The sequence below is a fragment of the Panthera leo genome, chromosome C2 (genome assembly GCF_018350215.1).
Source record: "Panthera leo isolate Ple1 chromosome C2, P.leo_Ple1_pat1.1, whole genome shotgun sequence".
Classification (NCBI taxonomy): Eukaryota; Metazoa; Chordata; class Mammalia; order Carnivora; family Felidae; genus Panthera; species Panthera leo.
The window spans coordinates 80655318-80678733 of record NC_056687.1 but is presented as its reverse complement, the minus strand read 5'-3'; the positions used below and the strand labels follow the sequence as shown (position 1 = coordinate 80678733).

Genomic DNA, 23416 nt, shown 5'->3' with positions numbered 1-23416 from the left:
TTACTTAGTGGTATTTGGTAACCACATGCAAATGTTCCGTAAGCACAGCATTTATTAGAAATACATTGTAACGCTGCAGGCACTGTGGCTTTGGCTTTTGACTGTGGATTTTTACTGGATTTTTGATTGGGACGCTTCCCCCCCCCCCTTTTTTTTTTACCTTGAAACCTCTTTAGCACTTGTGATCTAAACCAGAATCTAACCTTTATTTATTTATTTTTTAAAAAGAGATTCTGGAAATCCTCCACAGCATGTAACAGTAGCGCTAAATCTAAAGTAAACACTCAACAATTAGGTGTTAACTGTTGATTGATTTCACCCTGTGATTCATTGGTTTCACCCTAAGGACTCAAGTGAGACTAAATGGTTGGTCATTTTTCTGATTTAGTATTTCCTTGGGTTTCTTATATCCCCGGAGAGTTTTAGGTTTTAGATGAGACAGTAAGGACCTTTGACCCATTCTCAGAAAATGTCTGGCATTACCTCAAATCTGAATTTGATCATTATTACAGGGGGATGGGTAAGGAGCAGCAGCCCTAAACTGGGGCCCAAGTCTACTTTGTCATCTTGGTATTAGCTTTAGTCACAGTTTCTGGCACGCCAGTAATTTTCAAATAAATTTTTTGGAAAAAAATATATTCAGAATTAACTATCATATACAGATAAAATTAAGAGTCAGTTTTTCTCGTTAGCTGACTTTAGGTGGTTGTCTGAATTAATGAGGAAATGTTTCCCTTGACAATATCTTGCAGTGTGGGTAGCATTTTAAAGTTAAATGACTAAATACATTGATTTTTTTTTTTTTTTTTTTTTCAACAGGCCTGGGTTAGGGCTACGGTTGCAAATCTCTGGGGCTTAAAGAATCAAGCAGTTTATTTAAGCAGCAAGGGTTGTACTGCTCTCACTTTCCATTAATTCAACATGCATTAGGTATTAAACAACTAGAGTTCAAAGCCTTTTGAAAAAACAAAAACAAAAAGACCAACATAGACTAGAATCAAAAATCTATCTAGTCCCCAAGGGGCACGGAGCTGTAGCTGCCGGAAGTGTCCATTTACATTCCTGCATCACAGGAAAATTACTCGTTCCTTAGCTGTTAAGCATTTGCAAAAGTTCAGTGATTTTATCGGGCATTCCTCACACGTTAAAATTACTGTTATTTTAAAAAGAGAACGAGAGAAGACCAGAGGCAACATGAGAACAGAGTTGCCTACTCCAGAGACATTTGTAAACGACACTATACAGTTTTTTCCCGCTTGGCACAATGTACTCCGGTGCACCGGGTTTTCTGGGACGAGCTGGGTGGCCGACATCTTCCCTCGCAGGAAGTTTCACACTTTTAAGATCTGAATAGATGTTCAGCGCTCAGCTAGCGGCCAGAAGGCTCTTCACGGTCGAGTTGAACAGCGGCGGGAGGCGGCGGAAGAACCCGAACCCCTCCTCCCCACGCCCCAGGTGCAGAGCGGGGCCGTGCCCCAGTCGCGGGCCCCGAGCGCCGGCGGCGGACGGCGAGCTCGGCCCCACTGGCCCGCGGGGAAACGCCGGCTGCCCAGCACGCAACCGCCCCAGGCTTCCGCCTCCCGGTCCCGCTCGGCTCCCCCGGCCGTCTCTGCTTCAGGGACGCGGAAACCCCGTAGGAGCGGGGCGGGCCGGGAGTTTGGTTTGGCCACCCCTTGCTGCAATATTCTTCCGCCGCAAGGCAAAGAGTCCCAACCTTCCCCCAAGGTCCTGGGATTTCCAGCGGCCCTGTAAGATCCAGAAATCACTAAATTTGGATTTTCCCACCCACTTGCTTAGGATATTTTCTGAGGTAAGGACCCCAGGATCACAATTTGGTGGATGACCGAAGAGCGACAAGAAAATTCCTCCGCAGAAAACGGGTTCCGGCCGCGAGCCTATAAAAAACGGGTGGCGCGGTACCGCTGTCTTTCCAGTCGGGCGCTGAGTGTTTTTTCGGATCATGTCTGGTGGCTCCGCGGATTATAACAGGTATGGCGCTTTCTCGGTGGTGGTAGTTTGTGGTGAAGGTCATATGACGCGAGCGGACAGTGTAATGGACGGCGTGGGGCAGGGAGCTCTGGGTTCATGGGCGTTTCCTTGGGGTGCAGTACCCCCCTGCCCTTCGAGAAGCTTCCATGATGGGTAGGGCCTGGGTTGTGGGGTGACTAGGGTACAAAAACGGAGTGGTGTTGGGAGGGTGTCTTCTCTCCTCCCGAAGACGCTTTGAAACCGCGGCCGGTTTCCCTGACACGGGGCCACGTTTAAAGGGGTGGCGCAGTCCGCAGTCGGTACACTGTAACGGGCCCGAAAGCTTTATTGGCGGCGGATGGCGCGAGTTGTAGTGCTCGACTTTGGGTGGGGTGGGGGGAAGGGTGACAGCGGCGTCCGCTCGCCACCACCACAAGACGGCTGGGACCGCGCCGGCAACGGGGTCCCTGCGAACCGTTGGCACAGCTCTTGCCAGGCCTCGGCCCGCGTCAATCACCCCGGCTTGCGCAGTGTAAGGGGCGGAGCTCAGCGCGTGGAGCTCTCGCGAGACGGTCTGCCGCCGAGACGGCAGCGCCCGGCGGTCGGGCCTTGGGGGGAAGGGCCGCCGTCCGTGGGGCCTTTCCGGGCGTCCCCTATTCTCGGCCTTCGGACAGGCGCGCACGGGCCCTCTTGTGCTTTAGAGAGTGTACACGTGCAGGGGAGGGTAGCCCGAGGAGGCCGCCTAGAATAGGGCTGTCCCTTGGTGTGCCCCTGAGAAGACGTGGGAAAGGGAAGTTCTCTAACTGCAGTATTCTCGTCGGCAGAGAACATGGAGGCCCAGAGGGAATGGACCCCGATGGTGTCATCGAGGTAAGGAATGTGTGTGGATTTTGAAACGGTGGAAAGGTGAGCCGGTTCATCCCACTTACTCGGTCTTTTTTATATGTAACTTACAGAGCAACTGGAATGAGATTGTTGATAACTTTGACGATATGAATTTAAAGGAGTCTCTTCTTCGGGGCATCTATGCTTACGGTTTTGAGAAGCCTTCAGCTATTCAGCAGAGAGCTATTATTCCTTGTATTAAAGGTAAAAGAACTAGTTAGCACTTGATAGGAATGAATTAACTGTTCTACATAGACCTGGACCATAAAAGGGAAAATAACTTCTGGGGGACTAGCACCTGTTTGTATTCCTTAAAGTGAAATGATGGCAATCATCTTTCGGGACTGACCTGAAATGAAGAGAATGCTCATTGCTGATCACTTGATGATTTGGGCATAATTAATGTTCCAAACGGAATACATGGTGTGAACTAGAAGTGGCGGTTTGATGTGGGATCGGTAAATATGTATCCTACTTTTTTTAGGGTATGATGTGATTGCTCAAGCTCAGTCAGGTACTGGCAAGACAGCCACATTTGCTATTTCCATCCTGCAACAGTTGGAGATTGAGTTCAAGGAGACCCAAGCACTAGTATTGGCCCCCACCAGAGAACTGGCTCAACAGGTATTGATAGTGTAGTTCGAAAAAACTGCTTGCGTGTTGCATAGGTTTCAGGTTTCACAACTGTGAAGAATTTAAAACTTAGTGTAAATCGGTCCTATTAGAGCCCTCCTTTTAATTGTCCGTGCATGCAGGGAGTTGTTGAAAGCTCAACATAGGAACTGGGTGTGCAGGTATGGTTTGCAAGGTTGTGTAAGAGGTTTGAGAAACCAAAGTTTTCTTTTCAGGGTGGACTAGGTCTGTTCCCATTTTGAAGTTTGAATGCAGTTGTGCAACATGAAAACTGCAGTGACATGTTCTTTGACTGTCTCAGTAGTTTGTGATGCATCTGTTGCATGCTATGTTTTCAAAGCTCACTGCTATATTGGCTTTGAAGTAAAACCTTGCTAATAAAACTAGGCTTTATTAAGGTCAAAATGACAAATTCCAGTACTTGGGGAAAACTTAAGAATCCACATGTTGTCCTAGATGTAATTGCAGAGATCATTCCACTGTTCCACTATTTACCCCTTCCTACACAATGAAGAGCAGTGTAGGAAATGATTGAACTCAGATCTTTTAATTAACATAGCTGGTATCTGGGGCAACAAGATTCCAAGTTTGACAAGGCATAAGGAAGACACCTTAAGGGAATTTTATCAGGAAGCTGTTAGATCAGTCTGCATTTTAAGCTTGGAAGTAGTTAAGTGCTGTGCATGCATAGAAGCTATTTGCAGACCAGATATTTGCCATTGTGCTTTGGAATTTTTAGTCACAGCCTATAATTCTGCTGCATAATAACTAAGGGTATTGGCTTTTAGATCCAAAAGGTAATTCTGGCCCTTGGAGACTATATGGGAGCAACTTGTCATGCCTGCATTGGTGGAACCAATGTTCGGAATGAAATGCAAAAACTGCAGGCTGAAGCACCACACATTGTTGTTGGTACACCAGGAAGAGTGTTTGATATGTTAAACAGAAGATACCTTTGTAAGTATTGTTGATTGAATATAATTTGTTTTTGCTATTACAAATTAAAATTTGCAATCCTATTCTTACCAATCTAGAGCTGATAGTATGTATGGCTTTGTCTTTGTCAGCTCCAAAATGGATCAAGATGTTTGTTTTGGATGAGGCAGATGAAATGTTGAGCCGAGGGTTTAAGGATCAAATCTATGAGATTTTCCAAAAATTAAATACGAGTATTCAGGTGAGCTTTAATTTTACTCCCTCTCCTATAGTAGTTGGGACTTTGGTTAATGCAGGTTGCAGTACAATTGAAATGTTGGTCTTTTCCCTTAAAGCAATTGGTGCAGAACTGTAACACAGTTTCATTGTGAGGCTGGTCTGTTTTTTGAGTATTGTGAAAGTTTGTTATTTGTGCAGTAACATAAACATGGTCTTTTTAAGGTTGTGTTGCTTTCTGCCACAATGCCAACTGATGTGTTGGAAGTGACCAAAAAATTCATGAGAGATCCAATTCGAATTCTGGTGAAAAAGGAAGAATTGACCCTTGAAGGAATCAAACAGTTTTATATTAATGTTGAAAGAGAGGTAATGTATCTAATTACTAGACATTAAGATGTAGGTTTTTTTTTTTAACCTTCTTGTATAAGCACTGTGCTAAAATTACAGAACCTAAGATTGTCTTAGTTTCTGTAGTAATGCTAGCAGAGTACACACAAGAAGAAAAATAACTGCACTAGATTGTAAAGACTGGGGTGGACCTCTTTCTTAATGTCCAGTGTCCTTTGTCTTAAGATTTGGTGCTATATGTATTAGGCCTAACAATGAATTTCTCATGGGAGTTGGAAACTAGATTTTAATAACTGTTAACTTTGAAATATTGTAGGAATGGAAGTTGGATACACTTTGTGACTTGTACGAGACCCTGACGATTACTCAGGCTGTTATTTTTCTTAATACAAGGCGCAAGGTGGACTGGCTCACTGAGAAAATGCACGCCAGGGACTTCACAGTTTCTGCTCTGGTAAGAGGTGTTGTAACCTAGCAGTGATAATTACAGTGTTGTATTTTCATTAAAGCAGGATTTAGACTACAATATAGCTGTTAAGTGCTGTGTTGTCGTTCCCCCTGCTCAAAATAAAGTTGTTTCTTAACTATACCTGTCTGCTATACTCCTGTAGCAGCCAGGGACGCTTGGTCTCATACATGTCAATAAAGTTAAATATTGGTTTGACTGGTGATTCTTGAATTAAGGTTTGTTAATTTGCAGCATGGTGACATGGACCAGAAGGAAAGAGATGTTATCATGAGGGAATTTCGATCAGGGTCAAGCCGCGTTCTGATCACTACTGACTTGTTGGTAAGTCTCTTACTGTTCTGTTTAATCTACCAAAAGTTTGTTTTGGGGGGAAGGTTTTTTAATAACCTTTACCAACTTGGGCTCTTTGGGAGAATAAAGAAAAGACCACAGTCCACAGTGGGCTATACCACTTAACATAGTTCACTACTATTTTGTGGCCTACATTACATAGCTGTGTGGGGTTTTTTTTTTGAGTTGAACATTATATTACTGTATTTCAGGCTCGTGGGATTGATGTGCAACAAGTGTCATTGGTTATAAACTATGATCTACCTACCAATCGTGAAAACTATATTCACAGGTGAGTAGGTGGCATCTTGACTGCATTGGGAAAAGGAATTCATGTATGGCTTTTCTACTGACTGATTTATTTGAAAGGTAACTTCAAATCAGGGAAGTAAAAAGACTTAGTAACTTGGTAAGGTGTAACTAAAATTGTACTTGGGAAGATTGGTCATCTTACAGTGGGAAAACAGTTGTAAATGTTGCCCAAATTGTGGACTTAATACATACAAATCTGGTTGTTTAGATCTGTTGGTCTTAGCTTATTTTTGAGTTTTTAGTGAAGTTCCTATGTCCATGTGCTTTCTCGATGATTCCTCTGTAGTTGGGATTTTCTTGGTGTTGTCTGGTAGCAATTTGAGCAGTCCCTGGTTTAGTTATAGTGGCTTTATCCCTAAGTAAATTGAACTGTACTTTGTTATATGATGTAAAAAAAGACTTTTTAAAAAATACAGGAGTCGATAGCAGCAGTTGATGACGAGATGGCGCTCAGAAACGGCGTTGACGTAATTTAGGACGTGGAATCATAAGCGAAACAGCACACTGTTTGAATAAAGAGCGAGTCGGTATTTATATTTGTTTTTCTTTTGTCATGATTATTTGATATTTTTAAGTTGCTCCAGCCAAGGCATTTTGTATGTTAGTCTAGTAGGTGGTTTGTGTTGTCTGGTTTCTATCAGGAAGGTAGAAAGCTGTTTTGGAGGTAAACACGTTTTGAGTAATTTGAGTTACAACGTGTGAAACTGAGCAAAAAAGCAGTGATAAGTTTGGGTTACCATACCAAATGCTTGTTTTCCCACTGGAAAAAGTTGTGAGTTTTAGGCAGTAGTTAACCTTGCAGCATTTGTATTTACAGTTTACAGTTCCAGAGGTGCGTCGAAATGGATTACATAACTGTTCTTTTTGTTTTATCCCTGGTGTTTACATCTGTCCCAGGCTGACATCTGCTCTTGGCTGGCCCACTTTGGTATGGGCTTTAATTTCACTACCCCAAACACAATACTGCCATCTGCTTTAAAAGTAGTGCTCAAGACACCTGATAAAATCTCATTTTGCAGCCAGACAAGCCTTGAATCCTTTTGGCACTAACTGCAAAGGAAGATTTTTTTCTCTAGATATTGATTAGCAGCTAGTGCTCCAATTAGAAGCACGAACTATAACCTTGTTAAGTAAACAGCAGCTGATGGTTAACAAGTGGATCATCATGTTCAGTAGTTCATTTGAATTTGAGAAGAAACATTCTAATTGCTGATTTTTTTTTTTCTTACACAGAATTGGCAGAGGGGGTCGATTTGGGAGGAAAGGTGTGGCTATAAACTTTGTTACTGAAGAAGACAAGAGGATTCTTCGTGACATTGAGACTTTCTACAATACTACAGTGGAGGAAATGCCAATGAATGTGGCTGACCTTATTTAATTCCTGGGATGAGATAGTTTTGAATGCAGTGCTCGCTGTTGCTGAATAGGCGATCACAACGTGCATTGTGCTTCTTTCTTTGGGAATATTTGAATCTTGTCTCAATGCTCATAACGGATCAGAAATACAGATTTTGATAGCAAAGCGACTTTAGTCGTGAGCTCTTGTGAGGAGAAAGGCATTGGCTTTATCCTCTTTAGAGTTAGACTGTTGGGGTTGGGTATAAAAGATGGGGTCTGTAAAATCTTTCTTTCTTAGAAATTTATTTCCTAGTTCTGTAGAAATGGTTGTATTAGATGTTCTCTATCATTTAATAATATACTTGTGGACTAAAAGATATAAGTGCTGTATAAAATCAGCCAATTATGTTAAACTAGCATATCTGCCTTTATTGTGTTTGTCATTAGCCTGAATAGAAAGGCCTTTAAAATTGATTTTTTTTTTTTTTAGAAAGCATTTGAATGCATTTTGTTTGGTATTGTATTTATTCAATAAAGTATTTAATTAGTGCTAAGTGTGAACTGGACCCTGTTGCTAAGCCCCAGCAAGCAATCATATCCTAGGTAGGGTTAAACCCCCAGTAATTAAAATTGCCATATTGCACATGTCTTAATGAAGTTTGAATGTTAAATAAATTGTATATTCACTTTAAAGGTGTTTTGGTTATTTTATTTGTGTAAGTTTTAAACATCTTAGGAACATTTCAGCAATTCTGAGTTAACTGCTGCATCACAGTAGCACAGAGGCTGATCAGTTGTAGATGTTCATCAGCACCATCCGCTAAGCACTTGTCTACTTCCTACAAGAAGATTAAAGGTTAGTAAAATTTCCCTTGGAGTTCCACATTTTGCTGAAGTGTGCAGACAGGTGCCTACTTACAGCAAGTTTTTCTGTCATGATGGATTTCTGTTTGTCGGAAAGGTTCTCGTTTTCTACAACCACATCATGAAGTTGATTTACAAGCTGAGTGGCTGCATGGCCCTCATCTATTAAATTCTGCAACAGGAAGTACAGCATTTGGGGTGATTCTTTTAAGTTTTCCCTTCCCCATAGTTATGAGTGAAGTGATGACTTACTTTTACCACACCTTCTAGTTTGTCAAAAGAGCCACTCTGACATGCAGCAAATAGTCCATCGATGGTCTCAGCTGGTATTACCTAAAAAGGTTATAAGGTTTGGTTTCTGGGTCTGAACATGCCTGAACCCACTTTTCTCTCAGGCCTGGGTAGGGTAGTTCATTGTATGCAAAAAGACGTCCTGTGGCATGGGATGTAGAGCTGTTAACCTTAACTAAACCCATGCAGAGCTGGAAAGCCCCTTTATGGCTTCTATCCTGAACTCCAGATACATGATCCAGACACCTGATGATAGGGAGCTGAGTTTTCCATATGGCCCTGGCCTTTTACCCTGTGTTGGACCACCTTAAATTAGTCCAGTCACTATTCTATATCCACGGTGATGCATTTTGCTTTCAAAAATCCCTTAATGTCTGAAGTCTACAAAATTTCCTTTGCTCCTGATAGCTTCAAGTTTGAGCCCATGATGAAACAAGAATAGCTGATCTGGGCAGTGGGTGAACAGCTAAAAATTGTCCCTACTGGCTGCTGTCATACCCCAGTGGCTCAAATGAGCCAAGTAGTTTAAAAAAGACTTTAAAGGAGAGTGCCCCCACCCCTTTCCAAACAAAGATGCTACTAATAAGAGACTGCTCTCAGAAGGCCCAAAGTACCCAGAAAATTAAAGGCAACTAATGCCATCAATTTCATTACGGCACTGAAAAATACCTTTGGGAACTTAAGTTTTGAAAGTAGTAGCAGTAGTAATCCTAGTAGAGATGAACCCTGACAAATGATTTCTGTAAGTAGGATATTGCCCCTCTATATATGTATGACCTTTTGTCCAGAAGAGATTTGTCAGAACAGGGATAGCTGTTAAATCTATTTTAATGCCACATCCCTGAAGTGTTGTGATGCTTCCAGGTTGTTCCCTTATTACACGGTTTCTAGCACAGTACTTGGCACATGCTATAACCTAATAACCCCAAGACTCCTATTAAAAATCCCTATTGTGATGTTAAGAAGGTAGGAGGCTGTTGGGAGGTTGATTAGGTCCTGAGGGTGAAACCCCCATGAATGGGATTAGTGCCCTTATAAAAGACCTTTCTGCCAGGGGAGGATGCAGTGAGTCTAGTCCACAAACTAGAGTCTAGGCACTAAGAAGTTAGTTCTCACCAGATACTCCATACATAATATTTGACCTCAGACTGCCCAGCCTCTAGAATTGTGAAATTCTGTTTATAAGCCACTCAGCCTATGGGATTTTGCTAAAGCTGCCCAAATGGAATAAACCAGCACATATTAAGCATTCTGTATATATTTGATGAAAATTTTCTAAAAGCCACAAAGCCCACTAAAAATTTCAATCTTACCCCAGCAATGTCTGTGATCACCTTCTCTGTGATCTCCTTTCCACCTGTTAATCGAGTAGCACTTTGAAGAAATGTAATAGCTTTTCTTAAGTCTCCTTCTGACACTTTAACAAGATAAGCTATTCCCTAGGAAAAAAAAAAAATTTTTTTTTTTTTTTTACCAGTGATGGACAGCCAATTATGACTTTTGGCTTTAATAAAGGAAAGTGGAAAAACACTATGCTTTAGCCTAGAGTTAATGGGGAAAAATGTATTTTCATTTTTAGGGGAATATTATCAGTCCTATAAAATGGCAGAATTCATGAAGGACAGCATCAGTCCAATAGAAGGATATAGATCTTTTGCCTCTGAAAGAAATTTGCAGAGACAGAGATGTTCCACACTTCGAACCCTATTTTCTATTTAATACATGAAGCAAAAACGATTCAAATTATGGTTAAATTCTGTTAAAATGAATTAGGCCTATATAGTCTCTTTCTGTACCTGAATTTCATCACCAAATTTGCTCCTGAAGTGAAACGTGAGCTAGGACACTAAAATCTTGTCATTATGCAGAGATTTTTTGCAGAATTTGTGTCAGGTGTATGAAATCTGCCCCAGTTCTGGGTCTCTGAAATATAATAAACTTCTCATAGTAACAAGAATGCTGAAGCTATAATTCCTCGACATTCCAACTGTCACTCTTTTAGCTTAACTTTGCCTAAAGGTATCAGAAATTAAAGCAACACATTTGATGCTTTCAGGACCTTTTTACATGAATTCATCAAAGGAATTAGTAATTGCAATAATTAGGAATTACCTCATTGCTAATTTTGACATGTTCTTTATCAGCAATGTCTAGTAATCGCTGCTGTTGAATTTTATCTGACAGTGGTTTGAAGCGGAATTTAGAACATCTAGAGGTCAGAGGTTCAATTATTCTGTAAAATATTGGGGAAAAGAAAGTCAGTGTCTAAAGAATTTCCCCCCAAAGACCTTTTTATCAAGAACAAATCAAGATGTGATAGAGGAGAAATTACTGTAGCCTTGAAACATTTAAAGTTTTTTTCTCCCTAATTGGAGTTATCAAAATAAGGCTGCCTAGCATCTATCTTCAGGGCAATACACATACCGACTGACATAGTTACAGATGAGACAGAATCGGGTGGTTTTAGACTCCTTCTCCATAGTACGTCGTAAAGCTGCCTGAGCAGCCGAGGTCATAGAATCTGCTTCATCCAGAATCACAATCTTAAAAGGTGGACATGGCTTCCCACTGATTCAGAGAAACAGGAGTTATAATTCACATATCACCACCACAATCTACTTTTAGAATATTCTCATGGTCCCCCAAAAAAACCCCATGCCCACTAGGAGTCACTTCTCCCAACTCTCCCAGCCATAGGCAATCATGGATCTCTACTTTCTCTCTCCACAGATGTGCATATTCTAGACATTCCATATAAATGGAATAATATGTTGTCTTTTGTGATTGGCTTCTTTCACTTAGCATGCTTTCAAGGTTCATTCATTTTGTTGCGTCATTACTTCATTCCTTTTTATGGCTAAATAATATGGCAAAGGGATATACCACAGTTTATTCGGTCATTCATAAGTTAATGGATATTTGGATTTTCCCATGTTTTGACTATTGTAAATAATACTGCTATGAACATTTTTGTACATGTTTTGAACAGACCTATTTTTTCATTTCTTGTGGCTATATACCTAGGATTGGAATTGCTGGGTCATCTGGTAAATCTATGTTTAACTTTTAAAGGACCCGCCAAAGTACTTTCAAAATGTTTGTACATTATAGTCATTATAGTCAGCAAAGTATAAGGGGTTCCAATTTCTTAACATTCTTACCAATATGAATTATTTTCTTTTTGATAACAACCATCCAAGTATGTGTAAAGTGGTATCTCATCATGGTTTCCATTTGCATTTCTCTGTGGCTAATGATGTTGATGAGCATGTTTTCACATGCTTACTGGCCATTTGTATAGTAGTCCCCCCCCTTATCCACAGGGAGTACATTCCAAGACCCTGCTGGATGCCTGAAGCCCGGGATAGTACACCAAACAGCATATAAAAAAATATATATACCATGTATTTTCCTATTCACACATACCCCCTATATACTTACCTATGAAAAAGTTCAATTTATAAATCAGGCATAGGAAAAGATGAACAATAATGTAATTAATAATGAAATAGAACAATTACAATTATAGTGTAATAAAATTTATGTGAACATGGTCTCAGAATATCTTATGAGACTGTACTAACCCTTCTTGTGATCATGTGAGATGGTAAAATGCCTATGTGATGAGATGAAGTGATGTCAGGCTACTAATGACCTTCTGAGGATTATGTCAGAAGGTAGATCATTTGTTTCTGTACTTCAGCTGAGTGCAGGCAAATGAAACCACAGAAACAATATATAATGGGGGGGGGCGGGGGAGAACTACTGTATCTTCTTTGGTGTAAGGTCTATTCAGTTCCTTTGCCTTTTAAACTGGGTTTTCTTTTTATCATTAAAATGTAAGAGTTCTTTATATATTTTTGATCTAAGTCCCTTATCAAATACAGGATTTATATGCATTGTCAGGCCAAGGTAGATATCAAAAATCACTTTCTACAAATTCTTAAATATGCTCAGATACAAATTTAAATATATACCAGCTTCCAAAAATTTTATCTTGGTACTTTGCCATCTAAACAGTATAAGTAGCTGACTAAACATCACTGTTTAACTCAGGGCAGTCCTATTTAAATTATTAATAATACCTCCTCTTTTAGTCTAAAAGTGTCTGAGTTTGGACAAGAACTTATATGGTCACCCTAAGTATGAAATATACACTGAAGCTTAAGATACCTGAAATTTTTTTCAAATAACACAGTAACAAAAAAATGGATTTTTTATTATGAGTGTACCACCAAACTATCAAATTTGATTAATACTCCTTAGACAAAACATCAGTTAAAAACTCTTGACAGTAAACAATTTAAAATTAGTTATTATAATAGAAAGGTCACTTGGTGGGTTTAAATAATTTAGATAATTGGGCACCTGGCTGGCTCAGTCAGCAGAGAATATAACTCAATCTTGGAGTTGTAAGTTCGAGCCCTACAGGGTGTAGAGATTACTTAAAAAAATAAAATCTTAAAAAAAGATATGATCCAAGGAGTTGGACAAGGGTGCCTGGGTGGCTCAGTCGGTTAAGCTTCCGACTTCAGCTCAGGTCATGATCTCACGGTCCTTGAGTTGGAGCCCCGCATTGGGCTTTGTGCTGACAGCTCAGAGCCTGGAGCCTGCTTCGGATTCTGTGTCTCCTTCTCTCTCTGCCCCTCCCCCACTTGTGCTCTGTCTCTCTCAAAAATAAACATTAAAAAAAATTAAAAAAGAAGGGGCACCTGGGTGGCTCAGTCGGTTAGGCATCCGACTTCAGCTCAGGTCATGATCTCACAGTCCGTGAGTTCCAGCCCCGCGTCGGGCTCTGTGCTGACAGCTCGGAGCCTGGCGCCTACTTCAGATTCTGTGTCTCCCTCTCTCTGACCCTCCCCTTTCATGTTCTGTCTCTGTCTCAAAAATAAACATAAGAAAAATTTTAAAAAAAATTAAAAAAGAAAAAGGAGTTGGACATTTGGCAGAGAAGTATTTTACATGCAATGACATGGGATGAAGAAGGGAAAGTGAGCTTACTTACTCTGAACGACTTCCTGACACAGTTAATTGAGCAAAATTCTTCACTTTTTCTCTAACAACCTGTATTCCACGTTCATCAGATGCATTTAATTCAAGAACTCTCAATCGAAACAACTCAGGCCTATGTCAAAATGAAACAAATATGAAACATCATACAGCATATAAATAACCAAGGTTTAAACTACATTTTAAAAATGGCACATTTTGAAGTAGTTTAAAATCCACCTAGTAAACACTATAGATAGAAGGCACACAATCACTTTTATATTTTTTCTTTTGCATGGACATAGGTTTTTTTTCCATGCAGTTTAAAAAGCAGATGGGGAAAAAAAAAGATGGTATCACATAATTTATAACATTTTAAATCAATTTTTCACTTAGGATTATATCATGAACATCTTGCCATATTATCAGAACCACCGTAAATATCATTTTAAAAAAAAGTTTTTAACGTTTATTCATCTTTTGAGACAGAGAATAGAGCACAAGCTGGGGAGGGGCAGAGAGAGAGGGAGATAGAATTCAAAGCAGGCTCCAGGCTCTGAGCTCTCAGCACAGAGCCCAACGTGGGGCTCGAACTAACCGACCGCGAGATCATGACCTGAGGAAGTCGGACGCTTAACTGACTGAGCCACCCAGGCGCCCCATAAATACCATTTTAAAAGCTTTATGATGTTCTATCCTATGACTGTACCATTTGCTTAATTTATTGTTGGACATCTAGATAGTTTTAAATATGTTCAATTTTAAATACTGCTGCAATAGAGCATATTTTCGATTATTTCCATAAGGTGGCTTTCTATCAGGGCTATTACTGAATTAATACATGAAGTTTTTCTTAAGTGAATTTTTAAAAAAATTCTTAAAGGTAGTTCACCAGGGGTGCCTGGGTGACTTAGTCGGTTAAGTGTCCAACTTCAGCTCAGGTCATGATCTCATGGTTTGGTTCGTGAGTTTGAGCCCCGCATTGGACTTCCGCTGTCAGCACAGAAGCGCACTTCAGATCCTCTGTCCCCTGCTCCTCCCCTGCTCACGTGTGCTCTCAAATTCTCTCTCTCGAAAATAAATATTAAAAAAAAAGTAGCTCACCATAGGACCATCTGAGAAATCAGAAGAAAATTAAAAGAACAATTAAAACACCCTGCCACACCAGTGTTTTGAAAATGGGTTCCCCTTTTTCATTATACATATTTTTTAATTAAAAAAGAGTTGGGATTTAGTCTTCTCTTTATTTTTCCTAAACAGCATGAGATCCTAGGCATTTTTCTTTGGGCATAAACACACAAAGCTCTGTGTATATATTTTCTATTTTAAAACTACATATACTATGAAATGTGGAATTCATAATTAAAGTTCTTTTAGTTCTATAAGGACATTATTTTTAAGAGGATATTTTAAAAGTTATATAATTTGGATTGACCTCTCAAAAAACTAACAAAGTACTTAAGTTCATTATGACTACATTGCTAAGGCTGGTTCAGTTTGGACTGGAGTTGTGGAATAATCCAAATAACTTTTATAATTTCCTTGAGAAACAAAAGTTGCTGTCAAATAAATAAAATATTAGGTTCACAGCAGCTTCCCCATTTTTCTTCCTTCACATTTCACATAGTTCCTTCACATTAGTTCACATAGAACTAATTATCTCTACATATTTGGTGCTTTCAGAGGCATCTGATTATTTTTACGTGTAGGATTTCAGATGTACCCTTTGACCTTATGCTTGATACAAAAACTGTGGAGAAATCCAAGGGCTGCTCTAAAATGGTTGGCTAAGCCAAGACAGTCAATCCAGAAAGAAGAATCTAAGAAATTGGCTCACAGATTTCCTGGTGTTCCTGGACTCCTACTGCATCAACTACCACATACTGTGCTCACTCAAGATACTTGAGGGCAAGGAGCTGGCCTAGTTACTCCAGAGGCAACGCTGGAAAGGCCTGAGCCAGAAGAAACTCTGGAAGGGGTGGTGTGGGTCAGTAGCATCAGACACAGCAGATTCTATCACACAAGGACATAGATGCGAACACACCATTAACAGACTGAGGTGAGTACTGGCATGATTGAAGAAAGATAGGATAGGTCCTCTGGGCTCCAAAAATCATAATGAAAAAGTTCAAGTGATGAAAAATCATGACGCTACTGTGTTGTAGTACATTCCAGCATCTGAATAAGGTTCAAAATGAAGATTACAAAAGATGTAGCCGAGCTTATTTATTGGAAGGGAAGAACTTGAAATGGGCCTGCTGAATTAATAAAAAAATACAGAAATAAAAACAAAGCCAATAACCATGCAGAGAAACCAAATATAAATTTTTAGAGAAAGAAAAGCAGAGATTTTTGGTGTCAAGGCCTTTTTAAACAGAGAGATTTGAACTTACCCAAAAAGCTCTCTAGCTGCTGCCAGAATAGTGGATGTTTTTCCAGTTCCAGGTGGCCCATAAAACAAGAGATTAGGGAGCTGTAGAAGTTAAATTTCATTTTTTAAAAACTGTATTCTGGCACAAATAGATGAAAATGATGACTGAAAATGTCTATGGAACAGTGCAATGACTTCCCTAATAGTGCACATATCTGAATACAAATATTTCTTCATATAACCAGTATCACAGTATTAGCAGTTGTAAATCCTGCTTTTTCTTTTTTCAGGTAATACTGTACTTTCTTCCAAAATGTCTAATATCTTAGGCTGAATCCATATTTATGACTGCTCTATTCCCAATATACTTAAGTGAAGCTTTCAAAGCTGGAATTAGGAACTTTTTTTTTTTTTTTAAAGATTACATTTCTTAAGTAATCTCTACACTCAGTGTGGGGCTTAAACTCACAACCAACCCTGAGATCAAGAGTCTCACACTCCACCAACTGAGCCAGCTAGGCACCCCAAAACTGGAATCTCAGGCTTCTTTCAGTGCCCTATCCCACCCCTTTGCTCAGGATTGGGCAAGATTTTATATTTTATAAACATGTCAGTTGCTTCAAAGAGGAAATGGACCAAAGGAGAACCTGGATTTGGCTAATACTGAGGAAAAAGGAATGAAAAAGACTCATCAGGGCTCTCGATAATGTTCCAAGAGTAGGAGAAAAAAAAAAACAAAAACAAAAAACATTTATTAAGTGCTAGGTAGTACTCTATACCATGATTATATACTGTGTAGGGATGCCCAATATATCAGGGAGAATTAATTAGAGGAAGAAAGGACTGAACTAAATCACTAGTTATCTTTTTGTATACCTTAAATCCTGTTAGCTTGGCTCATATCAAGCACACAATCTGTGGTACAGACTGATAAATCTACAAAAATCTAATGAGCTGTTACAAAACTGCATTCTTCAGTACATCCTTTCACATACAGAAATCACCGCACATAGGAAACTAGGCAGCACAGTTCATGTGTTTCCACTCTTGTCTAACCCTCGGCCTTCCCATCCATTCTTCACCCAAATCAGATGCCACTCTGCTTGCCACTTAAAAACTATTCACTGACTTCACACTCTACTTAGAAAAACAAAACCAGACAAAAATCAACCTATACCTACAAGGACATCCATGATCTGCTCACCAACTCTCTCACCTTCTAGGCTCCAACTTACAGTGAATTCTAACAACTAAGCACTTTATGGCCTATGCTTCCCCCATGAGCTAGGTAGGGTCTGTTTTTTTCTGCTTAGCCAACTCTTACTGCATTACAAGTCAGAAGCCTTCCCTGACCACCCAGTCTAAAGTGGAACTCTTGTGTTACTCTCTCGTCAGTCTTTGCACTTAACGCACTTTGTAATTATTTATTTATATACAGTAACTTACAATTGTTACTTAGTGATTGGGTTTGATTGTAAAATACCGGTCTACCTCACTAGATGGTAAGCGTAAGAAGGTCAAGAACTTTGTCTGTTCTCTTCGTATCTGTGTTCTCAGCATCTTGTACTGAACTCAACATGTGTCAAATAAATAAACCGATGTGCAAATGTATAGACTGAAGACTGCTACTGTCACGTTAGTAACATAGCTTAAGACACAAGCTATGAGTTTCACTACTTAAAAACAAACACCAAAAACCTTCTAAGCATTTTAACCGGTTTTGGAATCAGGAAAATACTAGCCTCATAGAACAAATTTGGTAGTTTTCCTTCCTCTTCTACTTTTTTGATTAGTTTGAGAAGAATAGATATTACCTCTTCTTTAAATGTTTAGTTGAATTTACCTGTGAAGTCATCTGGTCCTGGACTTTTGTCTGCTGGGAGTTTTGGGATTACCAATTCAACTTCATTACTAGTAAGTTGTTTATTCAGATTTTCTATTTCTTCCTGATTCAGTTTTGGAAGATTATATGTTTTTAGAATTTATCTATTTCTTCTGGGTTGTCCAATCTGTTGGTATATACTTTTCCATCATGTTCTCTTATAATTCTTTGTATTTCTGTGGTGTCATTTGGTGTCTCTATTCTTTCATTTCTGATTTTGAGTCTGGTCTTTTTCTTGAGGAGTCTGGCTAAAGGTCTATCAATTTTGTTTATCTTTTCAAAGAACCAGCTCTTGGTTTCACTGATCTTTTCTACTGTTTTTGTTTTGTTTAGTCTCTATTTTACTTATTTCCACTCTAATCCTTATTATTGCGTTCCTTCTAGTAGCTCTGGGCTAGTCAACTTGGGTACGTCAATTTTATTAAAAAAATATTCCTGGGCTTCTTCGTCTTTAAGATTATAACTATTTTTTTTTAAATGTTTGTTTATTTTTGAGAGAGAGTGCATGCGCTCATGCAAGAGAATCTCAAGCAGACTCCGTGCTGTCAGTGCAGAGCCTGACACAAGACTCAATCCTATGAACCATGAGATCATGACCTGAGCAGAAATCAAGAGTTGGATGCTCAACCAACTGAGCCATCCAGGTGCCCCTTTAAGGTCATTACTATTATTTTGATTCATGCATGCTTCAACATTTATAGTAATTCATCCATGTAACTATCACATACAATAACTTAAATTCTTTGAAACATGGCAAACTTATTAAGCCTTACATTACATAACGGTGATATATATGGTGCGATCAAGAACTGTATGTGGAATATTAGGGCTTAAAATTGATTTCTGGAGGTGCCTGGGCGGCATAGTCGGTTAAGCAACTGACTCTTGATTTCGGCTCAGGTCACGATCTCAGAGTTTCTGAGTCTGAGCTTTACATGGGGCTCTGTGCTAACGGTGTGGATCCTGCTTGTGATTATCTCTCTCCCTCTATCTCTCTGCCCCTCTCCTGCGTACTCTCTCTCAAAATAAATACATAAACTGAAAAAAAAAAAAAAGTCTGAAAAACATCTATTATAATTCTACTTTAATAACTTTTCATCTAAATGAGGGAATGAGTACTCACTTCAGCAGCACATACACTAAAGTAAATGAAGGTATGGATTGTTTTTCTTTACTCTATAGAATTTAAAAATTATTTCATCTTGGGACACCTGGGTGGTTCAGTGTTAAGTGTCTGGCTTGAGTTCAGGTCATAATCTCATGGTCTGTGAGTTCGAGCCCCACATTGGGCTTGTGCTGATAGCTCAGTCTGGAGACTGCTTCGAATTCTGTATCTCCCTCTCTTTCCCTTCCCACTTGCACTCTCTCTCAAAAATAAACAAACATAAAAGCATTTATTAAAAAAATATTTCATCTTTAAGTTTTCTAAAACTTGGTCTGAAAACAAACATAAAATATTAAACAAAGGTTTAAAAAAGAAACTTCTTAATTCAGCCTTATAAGATAGATGGTATAAAGTCAACAACTGGATCATAATCCCACTACATATGCCTAAAGAGTTGAGAATACTACCAATTAAAATATATCTTGTCCTGCAGTCTGTGTAGTTATTACTATACAATTAAAATTGTATACACCAGGGACATCTGAGTGGCTTAGTCAGTTCAGCATCCGACTTCAGCTTAGGCCATGATCTCACAGTGTGCAGGTTCAAGCCCAGAGCCTGGGACCTGCTTTGGATTCTGTGTCTCCCTCTCTCTCTGCCCCTCCCCCACTCACTCTCTGTCTCTCAAAAATGAATAAACGTTAAAAAAATTTTTTTTAATTAAAAAGAAACTGTATACACCAAAATTAAAAGGTAAAGACATTTGTGTCAAGATCAAATCAAAACAAAAACTGGCAAAGATTTTAAATAGTTTGAGAAATAGAACTACTTTCAAAATATGTACTACTGTAGTATAATTCCAGGAAGAGAATAATGGCAGCAAAAGCCAAAAGAACCTCTAATCCAAAGTAGCCAGGTAGAGAGGAAGGAAGCAACTCTTCCTTGGGAAAAAAAGTAAAAACCACATCCCACTTTCATCTGCAACTTTTCCCCTTCTTTTACTGAGTTCTTAAAGCACTTCATAATACAACTTTAAACTGCTAATTCTTCTTACAGAGTTATCTTGCCCCTGAATAACCTAAGATGCAAGTCATTCAAAGGTTTTTTGGGTTTTTTTTTTGTTTTTTAAGAAAGGCAGACTGCCAATTGCAGCACCTCATTTGGATGTGTCTGGAGTCTTGGAAACTTGACTACCCTATATTCTCCTACAAATGGACCTTGAGAGCTTGTTTGGAGGTTTCGGCAGGGGAGCGCAGCTACTCGTACACCCTTGACCAAAGAACGGTCCTCCTCTATCGGGGAAGGTTGTCCTCTTCAACCGAGCGCCCAGCTTCGGGAGGGACACACATGGAGCGGTGAGGGAGGAAGGGGACACCCGCCTAGCCAGCCAGATCAGCCGAATCAACCCTGGCCATCAATGGGGTGACAGATGTTACAGCCAGATCACCCTCACATCCATAAAGAGTTTTTTTAAATCTCACATACCACAGCAGGAGACACAATGCTATAAGCAGAAATACTCATGTTTTTTATGTTGTAGTTCAAACCAAATCCTAACATTAGGTGAGCAATTAGTTTCAAAGAATCTCTAACTCTTCTTCAGAGCACAATTATCTATAATTCTCTTATTTATTTGGCTTGCAGATTTATTCTCTGTCACTCTCCACCAAAATAAAAGCTCATGAGCCAAAGAACCCAGCGTGTCTCGTTCAATGGTCTCCACTTGAGTATTACATAACAATGCCACAGGACAGAATGGGAGATGCTCAATCAATATTTGAACCAATCATCCACTGTACAAATAGTTATCAAGGGCATACTGTATGTACAGCTAGTATTTTAGGGGAGCAGGCAATTATAAAAGGAAGGAAGAGGGTAAGTAAATTAAATCTGCAATCTCCCAATGACGTGACACATCATTTGCTACTCACATCAGCTCCTTCTAAAGACTTTTTCAGTACTGCAACCACTTCTTCCTGGAAAGCGACTTCATCCACACATTTTGGGCGACTGGAAAAAAACCCCAGAGATTATTTAGTATAATAGCTACAGTAATGTCTTAAGTGTTCCTTTTGCTAAAATACCAATGATAATTCTTATATATTGGTGATAAAATGGGAAACTTTCATAATTGGAAGTAGGTGGAAGCCCCATTTGTATTTACCTTAAGCTAATATATACTGAAGGAGTGAAATCACTTTTCCTTTTACATGCATTGCTTGCATCTAGAGTACTTACAACAATTAAGTAAAAATATTTTGCTTTATTACACCACAAATGTCCACTGGTTAAAAATTTAAAGTAAACAGTGGCCTAGAACATAATGTATTTTGATAAGATCATGCACTTAAGCTGAAAAGAGAGACCTACTTAGTAACCCAGAATAAGCAACTATTTTGGTTAATATAGTTAATACACAGTTAACATAGTTAATTGGTTAATACCAATTTCATCCATCACCTAATTGTGCAGAAAATGCATACCTATTCACTTGACTGAGGGCTAACAAAATAACAAGTTTAACCAAAATGAAGTATAACAACATGTAATTTTCATCTTACATCAGTAGTGATTTTAAGAGAAACTGGAACAAAGTTATACTCCTAACCCTAAGATTAGGTACTGCACTTAGTTAGTTGGCTAAAAGCTCTTCCTTGATTTATACATTTCTAATAAATGAGGTCAATGCTGGGTGGGAATTTTATGTCAGATAATGCTTTCTAGGGAAACCAGTGTATGTTATACACCAGGGTTTCATATGCAAATACCTGCAGGGGCCAGGGAGAAAGCAAGAGTAAAGAAGGCAGAGTGTAAGGCAAGAGAAAACAGAAGAACGATGGTGAATTGAAGAACATATGACCTTGCCAGAACGAGAAGCAGTACTCAGGTCTCATGGTGTCAAGGGAGAATCTGCATCTAGTGCTGTCTAATCCCCTGAGAAGCTGAAAACCTAGGTTCCCCCCCCCCCCAGTATATTTTTTAAATTAAAAATCTAGATTTGAATGTGAAATCTCCCATTTTAAAAACCATCATTGGTAGCAAATAAAACACAGGAGGATCTTATTTGACCTATAAGTAATCCACAAACTTTTGGTAATAATTGAGGCTATATTATTATAACACCAAGGGTTATAACAACTTGTCATAATATCACTAGCTGATTTAAATTTAAGCGCCACCTCAAAAACTCAACAATGTCCACCTATCAGCAATGAAAGGGGGAACAGATTATTTGGATTTAAATGGAACTCCTGACAAGACCTTATGGTCACCTTCTAGAAACTGTTTTCTTCTGCTGTATCTCAATCCCTAAACCACAGACCTGAGTTATACAGAAGACCTTAGTTCATCTATAAAGTAATTAAACTAGATCATTCTACAGTAGTTTCAGCTGCAAGGCTCTATGACTTACCTAATTGGGTGATTCTTAAGGACATCTAAACAAAGCAAATCATCCCTCTCCCCGTAAGTTTAAAAAAAAAAAAAAAAGTGATCAAAACTGGTTAGAGACGTAATATATTAACTATTTCAACAAAACCACAAGCATTCTTACTATTTTTCCACCCACGGAACAGGTTTGGCTTTCTTGTTCTCTCCACTGCTTCCAGCTGTGGCAGCTACTCGATCCTTCAGTGGTGGTTTAGTACTGACAGATGTGCCTTTTAGAAAAGCCTGCATGGTTACTTCACCCTGACCAGGTGCAAGACAGAAAAGGAAAAGCTCTTTTGAAATCATTATGAGGACATACGGCGTGAAAGCACCCTTAACCTTGTGCAAAATATTCCAATAATTACTTACCAAATAAAGGACATCACCTCATGACCTAGCATCTTCTAAATGTACTGTACTGAGAACTAAAGGGACCATAAAACTGGCCGAAGTGCTTAGGACACTTAGAATTTATTTATAATGAGAGAGTTACAGAACAAAGATAAATTTATGAATGAAAAATTTTGAATTCCACACTTTTTGACAAATATGATGTCATTAATGGCCAAACTATGCATGGGCCTTTACAGTCTCTTCCATTTCAGTCAGGGGCCTAGCTTTAGCTCAGACCCAGGGACGGACTTAGCAATGAGGAGTTGGGACCACAAATGAGAACTTTCATTTCTTTTCTTGGGCCTAGAGCTCTACTCGAAGATCTGTTTTAGTGGCAGAGCCAATGACTACCGCTGACTCTGAAGAGGCTGTTTTGTGGGGAGGGTCGGGTCTGGGAATTTGTTGTTAAAATGGAAACAGTTCTTTTGCTTAATAACATGCTCATCTGAAAAAAATCAAAACAAAGTGGGAAAGCATGAATTGTTCTAAAAAGTCATGCAAAAATCTCACCCAGAAGATAACCACTATTAACATTCAGATATACTTTCTTACAGGCAGCAGAAGGCTGTTCTAGGGATAAGAGAGCATTGTTAGCTTGCCCGAAAATTCTGTTTTTTTCACTGCTCTTGCTCAGGGCCTAGAGCAGTAACTAGT

The 23416-nt window shown here is 39.3% G+C and overlaps 2 protein-coding genes and 4 non-coding genes across 11 annotated transcripts in view; 5 read left to right on the top strand and 1 right to left on the bottom strand.

The window, feature by feature from the left end:
• The first annotated feature begins 1718 nt into the window (after positions 1–1718).
• Positions 1719–8131, top strand: EIF4A2 (eukaryotic translation initiation factor 4A2). Of its 2 annotated transcripts, XR_006207126.1 has the most exons (12): positions 1719–1989; positions 2793–2838; positions 2925–3057; positions 3338–3477; positions 4275–4443; positions 4554–4663; positions 4864–5007; positions 5306–5443; positions 5690–5779; positions 6001–6080; positions 6517–6627; positions 7334–7421. XR_006207126.1 is itself a non-coding variant. In XM_042955176.1 (11 exons), exons 1-11 carry the CDS (start codon positions 1961–1963, stop codon positions 7476–7478), a joined length of 1224 nt encoding a protein of 407 aa, XP_042811110.1. In that variant the 5' UTR covers positions 1729–1960; the 3' UTR covers positions 7479–8131. The 2 variants fall into 2 exon arrangements, 1 of the variants encoding a protein (XP_042811110.1); XM_042955176.1 differs by lacking the exon at positions 6517–6627 and having other exon boundaries at positions 1729–1989; positions 7334–8131.
• LOC122199067 lies at positions 3168–3236 on the top strand. Its single transcript, XR_006193335.1, has one exon. It is a non-coding gene; the product is annotated as a small nucleolar RNA SNORD2 (small nucleolar RNA).
• On the top strand, positions 5055–5230 carry LOC122199062. Its single transcript, XR_006193330.1, has one exon. It is a non-coding gene; the product is annotated as a small nucleolar RNA SNORA81 (small nucleolar RNA).
• LOC122199032 lies at positions 5496–5627 on the top strand. Its single transcript, XR_006193304.1, has one exon. It is a non-coding gene; the product is annotated as a small nucleolar RNA SNORA63 (small nucleolar RNA).
• LOC122199041 lies at positions 5806–5945 on the top strand. The gene has a single exon (XR_006193311.1). It is a non-coding gene; the product is annotated as a small nucleolar RNA SNORA4 (small nucleolar RNA).
• The window catches only part of RFC4 (replication factor C subunit 4), a 31982-nt gene continuing 16691 nt past the window's right edge, over positions 8126–23416 (bottom strand). For all 5 annotated transcript variants that reach the window (XM_042955175.1, XM_042955170.1, XM_042955172.1 and 2 more), the window contains 10 exons: positions 22494–22630; positions 20872–20950; positions 15976–16055; positions 13599–13718; positions 11018–11161; positions 10706–10826; positions 9907–10032; positions 8555–8635; positions 8358–8474; positions 8126–8277 (listed from right to left, as the gene is read on the bottom strand). In XM_042955175.1, coding sequence (XP_042811109.1) covers positions 8182–8277; positions 8358–8474; positions 8555–8635; positions 9907–10032; positions 10706–10826; positions 11018–11161; positions 13599–13718; positions 15976–16055; positions 20872–20950; positions 22494–22618 — 1089 coding nt within the window. In that variant the 5' untranslated portion in view covers positions 22619–22630 and the 3' untranslated portion in view covers positions 8126–8181. The remainder of the gene's footprint in view (positions 8278–8357; positions 8475–8554; positions 8636–9906; positions 10033–10705; positions 10827–11017; positions 11162–13598; positions 13719–15975; positions 16056–20871; positions 20951–22493; positions 22631–23416) is intronic.